Source organism: Phallusia mammillata, chromosome 5, assembly GCF_965637545.1.
Source record: "Phallusia mammillata chromosome 5, kaPhaMamm4.hap1.1, whole genome shotgun sequence".
Classification (NCBI taxonomy): Eukaryota; Metazoa; Chordata; class Ascidiacea; order Phlebobranchia; family Ascidiidae; genus Phallusia; species Phallusia mammillata.
The window spans coordinates 5943848-5958278 of NC_137256.1; the positions used below are offsets into that span (position 1 = coordinate 5943848).

The 14431-nt window shown below is 36.3% G+C and overlaps 4 protein-coding genes across 7 annotated transcripts; 3 read left to right on the forward strand and 1 right to left on the reverse strand.

Annotated features, from left to right (window-relative positions):
• The first annotated feature begins 1343 nt into the window (after positions 1 to 1343).
• On the forward strand, positions 1344 to 3546 carry LOC145227780 (DNA-directed RNA polymerase III subunit RPC5-like). Its single transcript, XM_080092686.1, has one exon. The coding sequence runs from the start codon at positions 1455 to 1457 to the stop codon at positions 3399 to 3401; it is 1947 nt and encodes a 648-aa protein (XP_079948812.1). The 5' UTR covers positions 1344 to 1454; the 3' UTR covers positions 3402 to 3546.
• Positions 3547 to 4645: 1099 nt separating this feature from the next.
• LOC145227781 (uncharacterized) lies at positions 4646 to 10028 on the forward strand. 4 transcript variants are annotated; one of them, XM_080092688.1, is made up of 8 exons: positions 4653 to 4885; positions 4945 to 5038; positions 5107 to 5253; positions 5325 to 5447; positions 5514 to 5635; positions 5699 to 6829; positions 6902 to 7069; positions 7135 to 10028. In XM_080092688.1, the coding sequence occupies exons 2-8, from the start codon at positions 4975 to 4977 to the stop codon at positions 7255 to 7257; spliced, it is 1878 nt and encodes a 625-aa protein (XP_079948814.1). In that variant the 5' UTR covers positions 4653 to 4885; positions 4945 to 4974; the 3' UTR covers positions 7258 to 10028. The 4 variants fall into 4 exon arrangements, with proteins under 4 accessions (XP_079948816.1, XP_079948813.1, XP_079948814.1 ...); XM_080092687.1 differs by having other exon boundaries at positions 4649 to 5038; positions 5091 to 5253; XM_080092690.1 differs by lacking the exon at positions 5107 to 5253 and having other exon boundaries at positions 4646 to 5038; positions 5330 to 5447.
• LOC145227784 (protein LZIC-like) lies at positions 7223 to 8884 on the reverse strand. The gene is made up of 4 exons (XM_080092694.1): positions 8649 to 8884; positions 8115 to 8247; positions 7517 to 7711; positions 7223 to 7453 (listed from the first exon to the last, which is right to left on the reverse strand). The coding sequence occupies exons 1-4, from the start codon at positions 8747 to 8749 to the stop codon at positions 7310 to 7312; spliced, it is 573 nt and encodes a 190-aa protein (XP_079948820.1). The 5' UTR covers positions 8750 to 8884; the 3' UTR covers positions 7223 to 7309.
• On the forward strand, positions 10023 to 14204 carry LOC145227782 (limb region 1 protein-like). The gene is made up of 10 exons (XM_080092692.1): positions 10023 to 10217; positions 10325 to 10458; positions 10524 to 10669; positions 10741 to 10958; positions 11082 to 11279; positions 11641 to 11850; positions 11911 to 11999; positions 12447 to 12853; positions 12916 to 13077; positions 13422 to 14204. Exons 1-10 carry the CDS (start codon positions 10137 to 10139, stop codon positions 13685 to 13687), a joined length of 1911 nt encoding a protein of 636 aa, XP_079948818.1. The 5' UTR covers positions 10023 to 10136; the 3' UTR covers positions 13688 to 14204.
• Positions 14205 to 14431: the final 227 nt, after the last annotated feature.

The window sequence follows — 14431 nt, forward strand, 5'->3', positions numbered from 1 at the left end:
TGTCAAAAATAATAAATTTGAAAGTATCTGCAATGCACAGTCAAAAGAGTTTAATAACGCAATGCAGATGATGGACAAAAACAAAAAACGGGAGGGGATTAAACCGGTTTAAAAACCGCAAACCGGTTCAGACCGGGTAATTTGCCGGAACCGGAACAATACCCGAACCCGAAATCAAACTTTTCTAAAAACCTGAACGGAACCCGAACCCTTAAAAACAAATCAAAGTGAACCCGAACCGAACCTGAATCCATGTAACAAGCGGTTCGACTCCCTGGTCTCGTTTAACTTCCAACCCTCTGCCTGGACTGTAAAAGTAAATTCACTCAAGCAAAAATAAATAAATTCCATGTTCATTTGCTTTTTTATATAAAAACTAGGTCTACACTGTAGAAATATAATAAAACTGAAACCTAACTGCTTTACGGTTTATTAAAATAATGTATATATTTTTCATTTTTATTTAACACGTGAAATATGTCCCAAATTAGGGTTGTCCCCCAGGCTAAGGGCGATGCGTTGCGTCACGGCAACGTTTCTTGTGCCGTTTTGTCCTTTTATATCAAACATCGATGGGTGGTGTGGTATGGTATGGTGTTAGATCAGTGGTTCTTAACCTTTTTAACCCGGCCGAACCCCTACGATATTCTTCAGCTATTGGTCGAACCCCAACATGTTACATCCTGGATTTTTAACCCATTTTGTTTTGTGGGTCACAATTAGCTTTTGACCAAATATAGTGGCAACAGTTACTGTTTGTCATTTTGTTAAATTCTGACATAATAATACAAGCAGCTAGTAGAACCTCAAAGTTTGAATCAAGCGAGTGGTTATGCTCTAAACGACCTTCGTCGAACCCCTGATTCAGCATTGCCAAACCACTGGGGTTCGATCAAACCCCGGTTAAGAACCACTGTGTTAGATAGTTACTCGAAGACATGAACCTTCTACCAAATTTCAATGTCGTTTCGTATGAATTAAACGTAAAATATATAATTTTGTTAATAGCGTTTGTTGTCGCATGTCGCGGAACTGGTTAGATTGGCTTACAATTAAATACAATCGAATAACCCACAATAAAAAGTGGTTTACGTAAATAATATTTGCCATGTTTTTTGTTTTCCTGTTAAAAAGTAATGCTTGGTCTTTTGCTTTTTAAGTTGGTAAACTATGTTTAAAACTAAGATTTCACTAAGTAAACAGCCTTTGTATCATTATATTGGCTTTGCTTTAACTAATAACTGCAAGCAATCATAAAAATATGATATTGGTCTTTACTGTTATGTGTTCGATGAGTTCTGTTTTTTGTAAATAATATATATATCATTTACATGAGTTTTTGCAAAAGCATTCAATGTTTTACAATTTTAGGTTACTTGCTGTGTTTCAAGCACTGAAATTTTTTTTTAACATCAAGGCTACAAAGCATGTAGCAGAAAAATAGCATATCTCAAATGGAAGTAAAAGATGAAGAGGGTGATGAGGTGGTTGCAGAGCTTGATGTTTTCCTGACCAAAAATTTGTCAGATAACATAAAGCTTCTGCAGTACCCAATCTGCAAAAGAAAGGCAACATTTTCCTCAGATGCTCGCCTTGTTGCCAGAGTAAAGCCAAAGCATCAAAAACTTGAATTAGAAGTCCTGTTGGATGTCAGCAGCCCTAACTATGATCAAAGTAAAGGAGAACAAATTGCAATCAATGTTGATGGATGCGCAGGGACTTCAAGTGAAGGCATGGCTTTTGACAGCTCTGTAATGGACACACAAGTACTTTCATCTTCTTGCATTCCCCAATGTGGGAGAAGATATGCAGCAGCAACAATAAGTGCTGGACAAGTGCATTTAACTCCAATAAGTGAAGTTATGCAAATGAGACCGAGTTTTAGGTATATGGATCGGGCGGAAAAGCGAGCAATTCAGGCAGCCCAAATGAAAGCTCAAGCAGAATCTGGCAACTCTTCTCAGGATGAAGCAGAAGATGCCAAAGCAGTTACTGTCCGATTTAAGGGAGCGGAAACTGAAGCTGCTCGTGTTGCTAGAGAAAGATCATATGCTGCTTATGAGAAAAACTTGCATGAGGAAAAATGGATTTCAGCTACTATTCACCCGAAAGACGATGTTCACTCCAAACGAGAAAGAAATCTAATGTTTTGCACCCAAGAATATACTCATGGCTCCAATGTAGACAATGAAGATTTTGGACAAATGATGTTATCTGCCTCTGATTATTTAAAGTCGATTGTTCCAAACTACATCTCTGCTGAAACAGATTCAATTGTTAATCCCACTAATGTGTTGTCTTTGGCAAATTTGCAGACCATGTCTCTTCCCGAGCAGTTACGTGCGGTTATGTGCAATGTTAAAATTATCCACTTTTCTCATCTACTTCGGCTGCTACCTGGAAGCCCTGAACCAAATTCTGTAGTTAGGTCCTTGCAGTCGTATGCTGTATTAGTACAGGGCTGTTGGATTGTAAAAAGTGAGATTTTGTATCCAACAAAAACACTAAGCCCTGTATCAGGGACACCCTGCGAACTTGTGTGTAAAGCAAGGGACTATATTCTCTGTTTGTTTTCCTATGACAAGTACCTGGTCAGAAGGGAACTGATTAAGAAGTTGAAAGTGCCAAGTGAGGAAGTAAAATCCATACTGGAACAAATTGCAGTAATGAAAACTGGGCATGGATGGCACTTACGCCTCGAACCAGATACTCATTTCATGGAACAGTATCCTGAAGTATGCGAAAGACAATCTATGGTGTGGTCTGCAAGATACAAACAACTTGATCAACAGCTTCAAATATCTGGCTCCAGTAGCAAGAAAATCACTGAGAAACATGAACCACAAAAAGCAACAAAAAAGAAACCTACAACGCATAAGCCTGAAAAAACTGCCAGCAAGCATGAAAGCGGTGCCCAAAATGATATAAATTTAGGGGAGAATTTAGACACAAAAATGACAATATCACAAGGTCCTGTCTTTGATGATAGTAGCATGTGTGTTGATAACAGTACTGGTGGCTTTGAAAACATGTTGCAAAAGCTAGATGACAATGAGCCAATGGAAGTTCAGTTTTCAACAGAATCTGTAACAGTTGAATATACCGATTTAAATACACACAATCCTTTTGTGATTCCTGAAGCTGTTGGAATAGGTGGTGCAATCAAAATGATCAATGGTGCAGATCAGCAGAACCAACCCAATTATACTAACCTCATTGAAGCATTACCTCAAACAGCGGCAGGATTTTCACCATCAATCAACATGGAAAGTGTTAACTCTACTGTGCAGCTTGTGGCGAAACAAATGTGCCAACAAAATATGCCATTTGATCATGTTAAAATTGATACAACTTCAAAAGACTTACTTTTTCACAATAACAACGGTGGTGACCCACATTAATGTCAACAGTACTTTTATTTTTTAGTTTTCATTTTCATCGTATGTTCCCACCGCATGAATATGGTTGGTTGTTTAATCAGCCACGAATGCACTGCACAAAGAAAATACATCAACTTCCAAAAAATACACCAAGTAATGGTTTTTATTGTGGCATTTTCCATTCGTGCGTTTTAGGTTGTCACATAGTGTGTAGGTTCATAGTTTGTTCTTCAAAGCAGTCGAATTTTTAAATGAAGGCTATGTGCAGTGTTGCCAAGCCATAATCGATAAAAACGCAACCCGACTTAAATTAGCCGAAAAGGAGACCGACTTCACAGATTTGCTGCAATACAAACGATTTTCGCTAAATTCACCTGTTCGGCCTATAAATCTACATCTGTGATACCTTTTTGACGCTTGGCGAACGCAAAAACAAACTCAATTTTGATGGACGATTTCCCTCTGATCTTCTGTACTGATGCTGGAATGACAAGCAATATGTACCGGCGTAGTTCTGCGGTTTTCGAATGAATCTTTATCGGTAACTTTTCGTTTTGCATCGACGTTAAACAGCGTTTCAGACAGGGAGACAAGAAGTGCTGCTGGAAGAGTTTTGGTTTGGTTTTTGTTCGTTGAGTGTTTACACGGTTGTTAACTGCAATGTTTGGAGTTCACAGGAAGTGTGGACTTAAGTAGACCCTCGGACAGTGGCGTAGGCAGACGAACATTTTGGGAGGGGCCAAATAGTTTGCTGTCTAATAACTTTTTGCTAATGTTTGGCGTAGGGCGTGCTTTTACCAAACACGTGACTTGCCAAACCTTGGTTCGACGGGACAGCCAAACGCTTTATTGATTTATTCGATGTCTACATAAATATAAAAAAGCATGGATTTCACCTCACAACTTGGTGACAACAGTCATTTTTGTTAATTTATAAATTTTTTGATAGTTGAAAGACTAAACCACAATGATGAGAGGCAAAACTACACTAAATTAAAGTTTCTCAATATACAACTTTGAAAATTTGGGAGGGGCCATGGCCCCTTTGGCCCCTCCCTGGCTACGCCGCTGCCCTCGGATCTTCTTTGCTAATGTGTTACTTATATTACGTTACCTAGACGCTTTCTACAAAACTCGAACCAAATTGTCGGGAAAATATTGTGTGTTTTAAACAAGCGTCGTAAGCAAATTTCATTCTTTTATGGCCATTTGTTTTAGAACAACCATGTGGAAGGTCTTTTAGGTTCTGCCAAGGTCGGTGGAATTTATTAATGTTTAGACTTTAGAGTTAGACGCTTGGTTTAGGATCGGGTCGAATCTATACGAGGCAACACAAATCTTTGTACATGAAATAATAATTATTAAACAAAGTACAAAAACACAGCATGTTTGAAGTTTTCAACCACTTTGTAATGTCCGGTTTTGCAACGAATATTATGCCGCCAGGGTGCATCATCGAGCAGAGTACAATACCGCCAAATCCAAAACACTGAACCACCGCGTAGGTTTGTGGTTGTCGTTATGTTTTATACCAAGTAAATAAACAAATGCAACAAACCTACAGAAAACAACAGTCGAGTTTGATCCTGAACACATGGAAATCAACTGCACTGCAAAACCAAATGTGGATTTCAAACTGGAATGGACAACGGCGAAGGGTAATGTTGACCGTGTTTTTGTTGTATAGCATATTGAAGTACTTTGCGTCAGGTTTATTTTGTGCAAGGCCTTCCTTGGTGTGTCGAAAGTTGTTGTGGCAACCTAAGGACATGCTACAACTGTATTGTACAATCCTTTACGAATGACGTTAACCTTGTGACCCAAATTGGTGCAGATTGGTACAGTTTGCAAGTAAACCTTTGCCTACAAAAAGGTGTGTAGAAAAACATATGCTATGCAAATGAGTTTTTGTCTTTATATTACAACTTTATTTCTGTATGCAAGTGAAGCAAGAATTAACCACAGGAATGACTGCGCCGGAAACGGCCATTCCTGATCCCAGAAGTGTTTACAACAATGTTAAAGAATTACTTTCTCAACTCAAGAAGGTGCCAAATGAAATCAAAAGTGAGCTGAACTATTACAGATCAATAGCAGCCTACACTTTGATATAAATACAATATGCTTTTGTAGGTGGAATTATCAAAGAAGTGCACAGATTGTTATCAGTTCTCTGGTATGTCTGGCTGACAAAACTACCAAAATTACAAACTAAAAATTTGTATGAGGAGTTTAGGCACATACAGAACCCCGTGGTATTTACTAATTGCATATGTGTGAGATTAAATATCACTAATTTTTCTGTTGCCCCGTGTTAGGTTGTTGAAGATTGCATCATAAAAAGTTGTGTGAACGCAACACCCTCACAAATCAATGAATGGATTTCCATGGTTTCAAAAAGTGATGCTCCTATTCCTGAATCAAGCACTTATTTTCTTGCCTGCTCTTTATACACACAAGATCAGGTTGAGAAAGTGATTGCATCATCACTTATTCAATTAGAATCCAATTTGTCAGATACAGAAAAAGCATCGCTTCATAATCTCATTGCATGTTCATACACGAAGAAAGACAAAACCATGGTTGCATTGCATTATGTAAGAAAAGCAATAAGCTTTTGCCCCAGTCAAAGTCAACTTATGAAGGTGCTTCTTTACAATGTTGTCGTGATATTAAAAGTGAACAAGCAATATGATGCTTGCATTAAGGCAGCAAAACTTCTTTTGGATAGAATTCAATATCCCACTGATGAAACTCCTCAATGCCAATCTAATTCAATTCGGTTTCACATTCTACCAACATCTGACTCCAACACATTTGCATCAGTTTCAAATAATCCACTTTACTTTACTATTCGTAAATCATTTACAATGTACCTTATCGGAAAACTTTATCTTTTAAATAACGACTATGGCAATGCTTTTGCTTGGTTTTCCAAAGTAACTGGTGTTGAAACAGACATGCATATAACATATGCAAAGTCATACCCAACAAAGCTTCAATTTGAAGCAGAGATGTTGTTTTCAGCGATCAACAGTGAACAAATGGAAATGCCTGATCAATCTGAGGATTACATTCATTATTGTGCCAACTGTTTTAAAAAAGCTAATGGGAAAGTGTCCTTTGAAGCATTAGAACAATGTAGCATATCTGACATAATGAGCAGTCTTAAAGCAGGGTCTGAACTTTTCTACTGCTTAACAATAGAACTGTTTAAAGCGTCCAAGCTATTATTGTCAAGTTCATTTAAAGAAAAGTTAAAATACATGATAGAGGAACTTGACCACATAGCACCAGTGCATAGAAAAGAATCAGAGTTTCCAAATATGAATGCTGAATACAAAAAGTGGTATCAACAATATGAAAACATCGTGCTGGCTCTATGTTCAATAAAAGCAAAAGTCTTGTACAATTATGCCTTTCTACTTGCACTGGAAAATCACCATCAGGTCGAGTTCTATCAAAACCTAAATACAGTAGCAATATCAAAGTTGCTATTTTTTTTATGTTTTTGAATACAGACACAGCAAATCCTGGAATTGCTGCATACAGCTTTACAGTTTGATTTAAAAAACATGGAATTAAGATGGAATGTTACAGTTTTGTTGCATAAAATTGATAAAAAGGAAGATGGAATTAAAACATGGTGCAAGACCAGAGGTATTAATGTCAATCAGTCCAAAAGTCAAGTGAGTGGAGTCAGTTAATGATACACAACATTTTTTAAGAATACGTATTAAGATTGTTTTTGCAGCTTACTCAATTAAGAGATGACAAACAAGCAATTGCACAACAAGAAACCCTTCCTGAAAAAAAAGAAATCATTCGAAGAGACATTTCAATTTTAACAGAGCTAGTGGATGTATTTGCAGTGTAATCACTAAATCACTTGGTAAAAAAAAAACAAGAAAAAGGTACAATTGCAAACGTCACGTTTTGTGGGTACTTTTAATTTCACTGCCTGCTGTTGCCAGAACTGCCTTTTCATCTGGTGTTCCAAGCCCAACTTCTTGGAAATTTCTCATTGAGGTTTTGCTATTTTGAGCAACAAATGATTGTTCCTCATATGATAGCTAAAACACAAAAACAGCAACTCTGATTGCTTATGCTTCATATAATTAAGTTATAACACTGACCTCTTCTCCCAACTTTTTTACAGCGACAAGAATTTCAAGTTTCTGCTGTATAAACAAATCCTGTGGCAACTTTCCAACCTTATAATCACGTTCTATGCCTGACAACCGTGTCCTTAACTGACCAGGTTCCTTTTTGGCAAAAAGTTTTATAACCTCTGGGGTTTTAAATGCATCCGATATTGCTGCTTGAATAGCCTGTAAAATATACACTTCTAAAAATTGGTTTGTTCATTTTTTTGCTACAAAATTTTGTTGATATTGTATTTTTCTTCATGCACATAGTAAATTTAAAAAAGAAAAAAATTGTAACGGGTGGTATTAAACACCCCATGGTGTATAAAATGTGAGAATACAAGCCCTAACAAGGGTAATTTATACTAGATTGTAGTGTTATTTCAATTACAAACCCTCACCGAGCCCGAATAGCTCTAACTGTCAGCACTTGCAAAAGTCCACATAATTATAATTTTTGCAAAAGTATATTTATTCCCTTTAAATCTGCCTATGATATGATCACATGTCTTATGTCATGTGGTAGAATGCAGTAACATCTGATATTTAGTAATACCCTTTTTAACTGCTACATTGAAGATCTTACCAGCTGCATTGCATTGATGTTGTCAACCAATGTCACATCTCCCTTTACCATTTTCTCTAATGATTCTTTCACCTCTGTAAGCTGGTCAACTGTTTCCTGCTTTAAATCATCATATTCATCTTCCAGTTCCTCCCTGAAACATACATGAATAGCAAACAAGGGCAAAAAAATCTGGGGTATACACAGTGAATTTGAAGTTTTTGTTTATGCAATATTCTTTTTCTGCATATTGATCATTTTACTACACAGTGATTATACAAGTAAAAAGAGGTTTCTTGGGCATAATAAGTAATGTTTTACAATATACTTAAAGGCAGTGGTTTTGACTTCGTGTCACCAAAAACAGGACGATTTTTAGTTAAGGACAGAAAATATAATAAACACGGCAAAATATAAACATAGTTGCGCGAATAATTTTGTTTGACACCAACAAAACAAGGGGAATTTACATTTTTTAAAGTTAAAACGGGGTTAGCAAAACTTACGTTAACGTTTTGATTGTTACTAAGCGCCAAAATACATGCGTAAACGTACTTTGCTTCTTCCAAATCAGCCAGCTGTTGTACAAGCCGATCAATCTGGTCTTGTAGATTTTGTTGCAAAACTTTGGATTCCGCTTTTCCTCTGGAAGCCATGTCACATGACTTAGAAAAACTAACTTCAATGATTTCGGTCTTCACAACAAAAGTGATTTTCTGATCGCAATGGTTGCGTTTGTTTAAGCTCAGAAGCCATTCATTCAGAAGTTGGTCGTGCCTTGCCTTGCCTTCTTCTTTCGCATGTTTTCCTTGTCACGACTGAAAGCATTCGCTGGCCTTTGTACATTTCTATGAAACTATCGCACATACTAGTCATTCGCTTTGTGAACGGCGACGAACGTATCAGACTAATTGTTAGGTTGTACTTTTACCTTAGCAGTGGTCGTCACCTAGTTCGTCCAAGTAGTTTAGTTTAGTTTGTGAGATCGGCGACTTTTGTTGTAAAACTGTATCTGTTGTACGACTAGCATGTGTGCGTGTTTGCCTGTTTTGCTTCTGTGTTTGGCTTATGTTGCCGATATTTTTTTGGCTTGAAGAGCCGTAACCAATCACTATATGTCACGTATTAGTTACTGTTTTGTAGCTTATGTCTAGTGCAGGGAAAAAAATTAAACAAAGTTTTTTTGTAAAGCTACTTAAACCCATTATTCAAAACTTTAAACAATTGGGATTTTTTGTTATCTATAGATATACAAGCATTATGTAATCTACAAAACGGTTGTGACATATTTCATAATAGTTGTATCATGCCTGGTACAGCTACTTAGTTACAACATTTTAGTCTGTTGAATCAAGATTTTGCCCCAAATTTGATCATCTACTCAAGTGTTTATTTGACAAAATTGGTTATCCATTGGTTTAGAATCAGCTTGTATTGATGTGTATGTATTCAAAGCCTATGACCAATGATTCATAAACTGAATGCCCTTCTGTCTTTGTATGATGCATTTCTCAGCATGTTTATAGTTTTGTAGCAAATAATGTTTGCTGTTTGAATTAAGGATACATGACATATGACCATTGAATTGTGCACTTCTGCGGTACACCAACCAACTAAAAAAGTGTAAATTCAATTATTTAATAACTCCAATGTGTTACTCTCTTTGGTTGTAAATAAGGTCAAAATGAAGCTATGGTGTTATGTCGTGCACACCTATGTTTCACCACCAAGCACATAGCATAAGATAAAAGTTGCACTTAAATACTGTGTTACTCAAGTTGGAATTATCTAGCGGTATACACTTTAAGAATATCTGATCTATATTGATGATGGTCAAAACAGAAAACAATCATTAAACTGTTTTACCAGAATAAGCAACAGATCAATCTTATACATGCGCTGAAAGTTTTTCATAATCTTTAATGTCATTTTTAGTGTTATGTGTAAAATAAAATGTAAAGAAATGAAGTGTATAATATAACCCCCCAAAAATTAGCATTGGCTGATGTATGACTTGATTCACCCAGCCAGTGTCAGCAAATAATGTTTGAATGGGCTATTGCTACAGATGATGCCTACTATCAGCAGTCAATAGAAGAAAAAGAGGAAGAATTTAATAATGTGGTATGTTTTTTTAAAATTTATATATTTTAATGTATGTCCTAGGCTATAGTACATACTTGTAAAAAGAAGGTAATTCAAAGTTTACAAATTTTTTTGGTGTTTTTTAGGTCCGAGAAAACATCATTGCACTTCTTACTTTTATTGTCTTGTACATTTGTTCATATTTTATAATCTTACGGTACCACGAGAAGCGCGAACGCGATGGATTGTATGACACTGATGAAGACGCACAGGCATACAGGTACATATTAAGCTTTTTCCTATAATTTGTACTAACACTTACAGATTTTATGCGTATTTTGGTAGAATCTCTTTTTATTTGTGCTGTTTTACATTGGCTGTGTCATGTGGAAGTATCTTTATGTTGCCTATGTCGATGATTGGAAATGAAGTGGTACACTTACATCCCGATAGTTACTGGGTACAATGGTTAAATGGAGCATTAATTCACAGTAAGTTGTAATTACCTCACATATAATGAGTATTTGTAAAGGTGATAACTAATTAACTCATATTGTTACAGCTTTTTGGCAATGGACTTTCCGATTCAGCAATCTTTCTTTATTTGTCCTGCTGCCGTTTTCTTACTTTTTTACCGAATCGGAAGGATTTTCTGGATATCGACGTGGACTCATGCCACGTGTTTATGAAACTCTAACAGTGTTGTTGCTTCTATTAGTTCTTGTATTTGGTTTCTCTGTGTTGGCTTTAGCCTTTTTTGATAAGGATGATTCAGCCCAGGTGAGCAAACTATCTTGGTTATGGTGCAATAGATGGTAAACTATGATTTCGTCATACTGTATTATGTGTAACGCCTAACCAATGTTTTCATAAGCAAGTGTTATATATATTTATTTTTTGCAGAAAATTCTTGTGATGGTTAGTGAATCTTATCTTCAGTACTTATACTCATTTCTTCTATGTGCAAGTGTTTTTTTCATGGTGGCTGGATGTGCCCCTATTGGTTTTATCACACTGTTTGATGCTGTCGGCCATCTGCTTGTGAAACCCAAAATTTTTGAAAATAATGATGAAAAGATTGCAAGGGAAGCAATGGAAGAGGTTTGTATAACCCATGTACCAACTGTGTATAATCCATTCCTATGTCCATAAATAATCTTAATATACACTACATGCAACCAGGAGTTGTATCAACCTGATTAGTAACCTAATAGTAAATTTTAAATACTGACAAGGGGTATAATAACAAAACAAATGACTTTATAATAGTGCATGACATTTTTGAGTTGAACTGGCTAATCATATAGTCACATGTAATAGCTTGATACATCATAATTATAGTTATTAGAATGATGTGCAGCATAAAACAGGAAACTGCATTTTGTAAACTGTTAGAACTAAACAGGTTTACTATCTCCAGGAAATGCATGAACTAAACAATGCACACATTTTATATTGTCAGGAAGCACTGCAGCAAAAACTGAAATCGAAAACATTTGTTGGTCGGCTCAGTCCCACTAAGTACAAAGAATTGCAGCAAAAGTTACATGAAGTCCATGACAATAGAATGAAGTTAGAAAAACGTAAAAAAGCTTCCTCTTTTGAACGAAACATCGGTTATCCGTTGGTTGTACTAATTATTTTGGCGCTAACAGGCCTTGCTTTGTTTTTGGTAAGTAAACATTTTTTGAGACACTTTGGGGCACAAATTCATAACTTCGATTTTTTGAAGGTCTCAATCCACATTTTGAAGTTAGTGTTTATTGGTGACCATGAACTACATCCCAGTACAGTAAAAGAAGAATTTGGCAAGGATTACAGGTAATACGGTTTTTACTTATTGATCAACTAAATCCCCAAGACCCCAGCACACTTATGCGCAATCTATTTAATGTGAGGCAAAACATCATTGACACAATATTTCGTAAATCATGTTTTAGCTTCAACATTGTACAAGATAACTTAAATTCAATAAATTGAATGCGCTTTTTGCACATGCAGTACACCCTAATTTACGTAAAACTTTTTGATAGTGAGCGCATAATCGTTTTTGTTTTAGTTATCAATATGTAACAATTCAAGACATGATATTTGTTCACAAAAAGTTACTAGCATCCTGTATTTGCACCAGCACAGCAAGTGATATGCAACCCAGTGTTTTAAGTCAGAATAATCGAATTGTGTGCAAAAATACATAATAAATAAAATACCCTAAGGTACCGGTTGGGAACCACTGACATAAACACTAACTGTTGTCCACTTGTGCAGAAAATTTCAAAGCGAAAAAACATGTCCAAGATCTCCAAGTATTCTTGAACAACCAGCCAAACCAGCTAATTCACATTGGTGGAAGTTTTGGGCAGCCTCTACATTGGAAAAAGAACCACCAAAAGAAAAGGGTCATTGCCCTGATGCAGCAAAATTAAAAGATGAAAAATCACATTTTCATTCGCTTGGTGCTGCCTCACTGTCCACGTTTGGTCTTGTTGGAACACTGCTTGAAGCGGTTGTAATTTTGTACCTTATGCTTGCTTCTGTCATTGGATTTTACAAATTGCCCGGCTTCAAAAACCTGCGACCCATAGCCCATGAAACAACCATGACAAAACTCATTGCAAACTGCTATGCCATGCAGTTGCTCAGTGCGTCTCTTCCTGTGCTATCGAGAGTATTAGGTAAGATACAAAGTTAGTTTTGTGAGTCACAGACCTTTTGTTAAACACGTTCTTTCTCGCAGGAATTACTGATTTTGACTTGCAAGGAAAATTCGGGACATTCTCCTGGCTTGGTGACTTTCACATTATTTTTGCCTTCAATGTTATTTTTGCTGCCGTCACTGCTTTGTGCTTGGTGAGCAAGGTGACTGCCAAGATTCGTTATGAGCTTTACAAGGCACTGCGTAAGTATATATTAAGCTTTACTTTTTAGAAAGACTGCTAACTGAAGTTATATGTTTCTATTTTTTATCTGTGTTAAAATTTGAACAACAATAAGCACAATTTGCCAATTATATCCAACCTTAAAAATATCAATCTTGGTTTACTCTTTACTTAATGTCATACCATTTTTTGTAACCACTACTTCTAAGGTGGTTTGTAAACATTTAGCTTGGCTCTCATCTTCTATAAAAATTAGTGTAACAGGTTCAGTGTAAAGTTGCCTGTTATATTTTTAAATATGTCAGTAATAGGACACCATTACATGTAACTTACACTGTGTAAAACTGCTGTGTTTGTGTTTCAGAGTACAACCGCAATGTAATAGTGCATCTGGCATTGAAACACAAGCTGCCATTAAGTTCTGCCAGCAGTCCAGCGGGTGCACAGAAAATCAATTCAAGCACTGATGTTTCATTTATGTTGGGTCAACGTGAAGCAACTGAAGCAGAATTAGTTCTTCCAGATACTGTGAGTCCTGCTACACCGAAAGACACTGATGGTGTATCGACAACACCATTCGCGTCGAGGACCTTTTTAACCACTACAGCTCCTAAAACCGCACACCATTAAGCTGCGGTGGTTCAGATAACCTGAAGATGCAAGTGGTGCTTATTTATTGCATCAAGTTCATAGTTTTACACTTTTTTGTTAGTAATGCAAGCTTGTGCATTTTTTGTTGAACTTCACTTGTACATGTGTGCCTGCCTTGCAAGCGTCTAGTGCCAATGTACAGTTTAAATTCTGTTTAATTATAATTTTTTAGATATAATTTCGTACCGATTAATTTTGTTTTTTTTCGCAGTTCTGTTATCTATATTTTGTTATAGTCAGCATTTATGGCACCCATTCTTCAAGTGGTCTGTGCTTCGCAATGCTGGACCCCAAGTGAAATTTTAAGAGTGGCTGACACCATGATTTTGTGTTGCTTTTAGCGCCATGCTCTTTCTTAGTTTCTCATTTTAAGTCATACCAGAAAAGTAGATTGGCAATATTTTGTGTACCGCTTTTTTTCTGGACATGTCAAAATCTTCAACTAGCTTTGCGTTTGCTCATGGCAAGAGTTGAATAAACATATTTTACACTTTAAGCAAGGTTTGTGTAGTTAACAATAAAGTTTCAAATTAACAAAGACTGCCAGCTGAATTAAACAGATATAAATGTATCTTATAAGAAAGAGAGAAATTAAACAGATAAATAGTTTATAAAAGTTATATTTTAGTAAGCTTTTTTCTCACAGCAAGCAGTTTCAGTTATTATGGGTCCCCTTCTATGAAGGGGACACATATTGTTTTTGTCCGTATTTTTTTTTCGTTT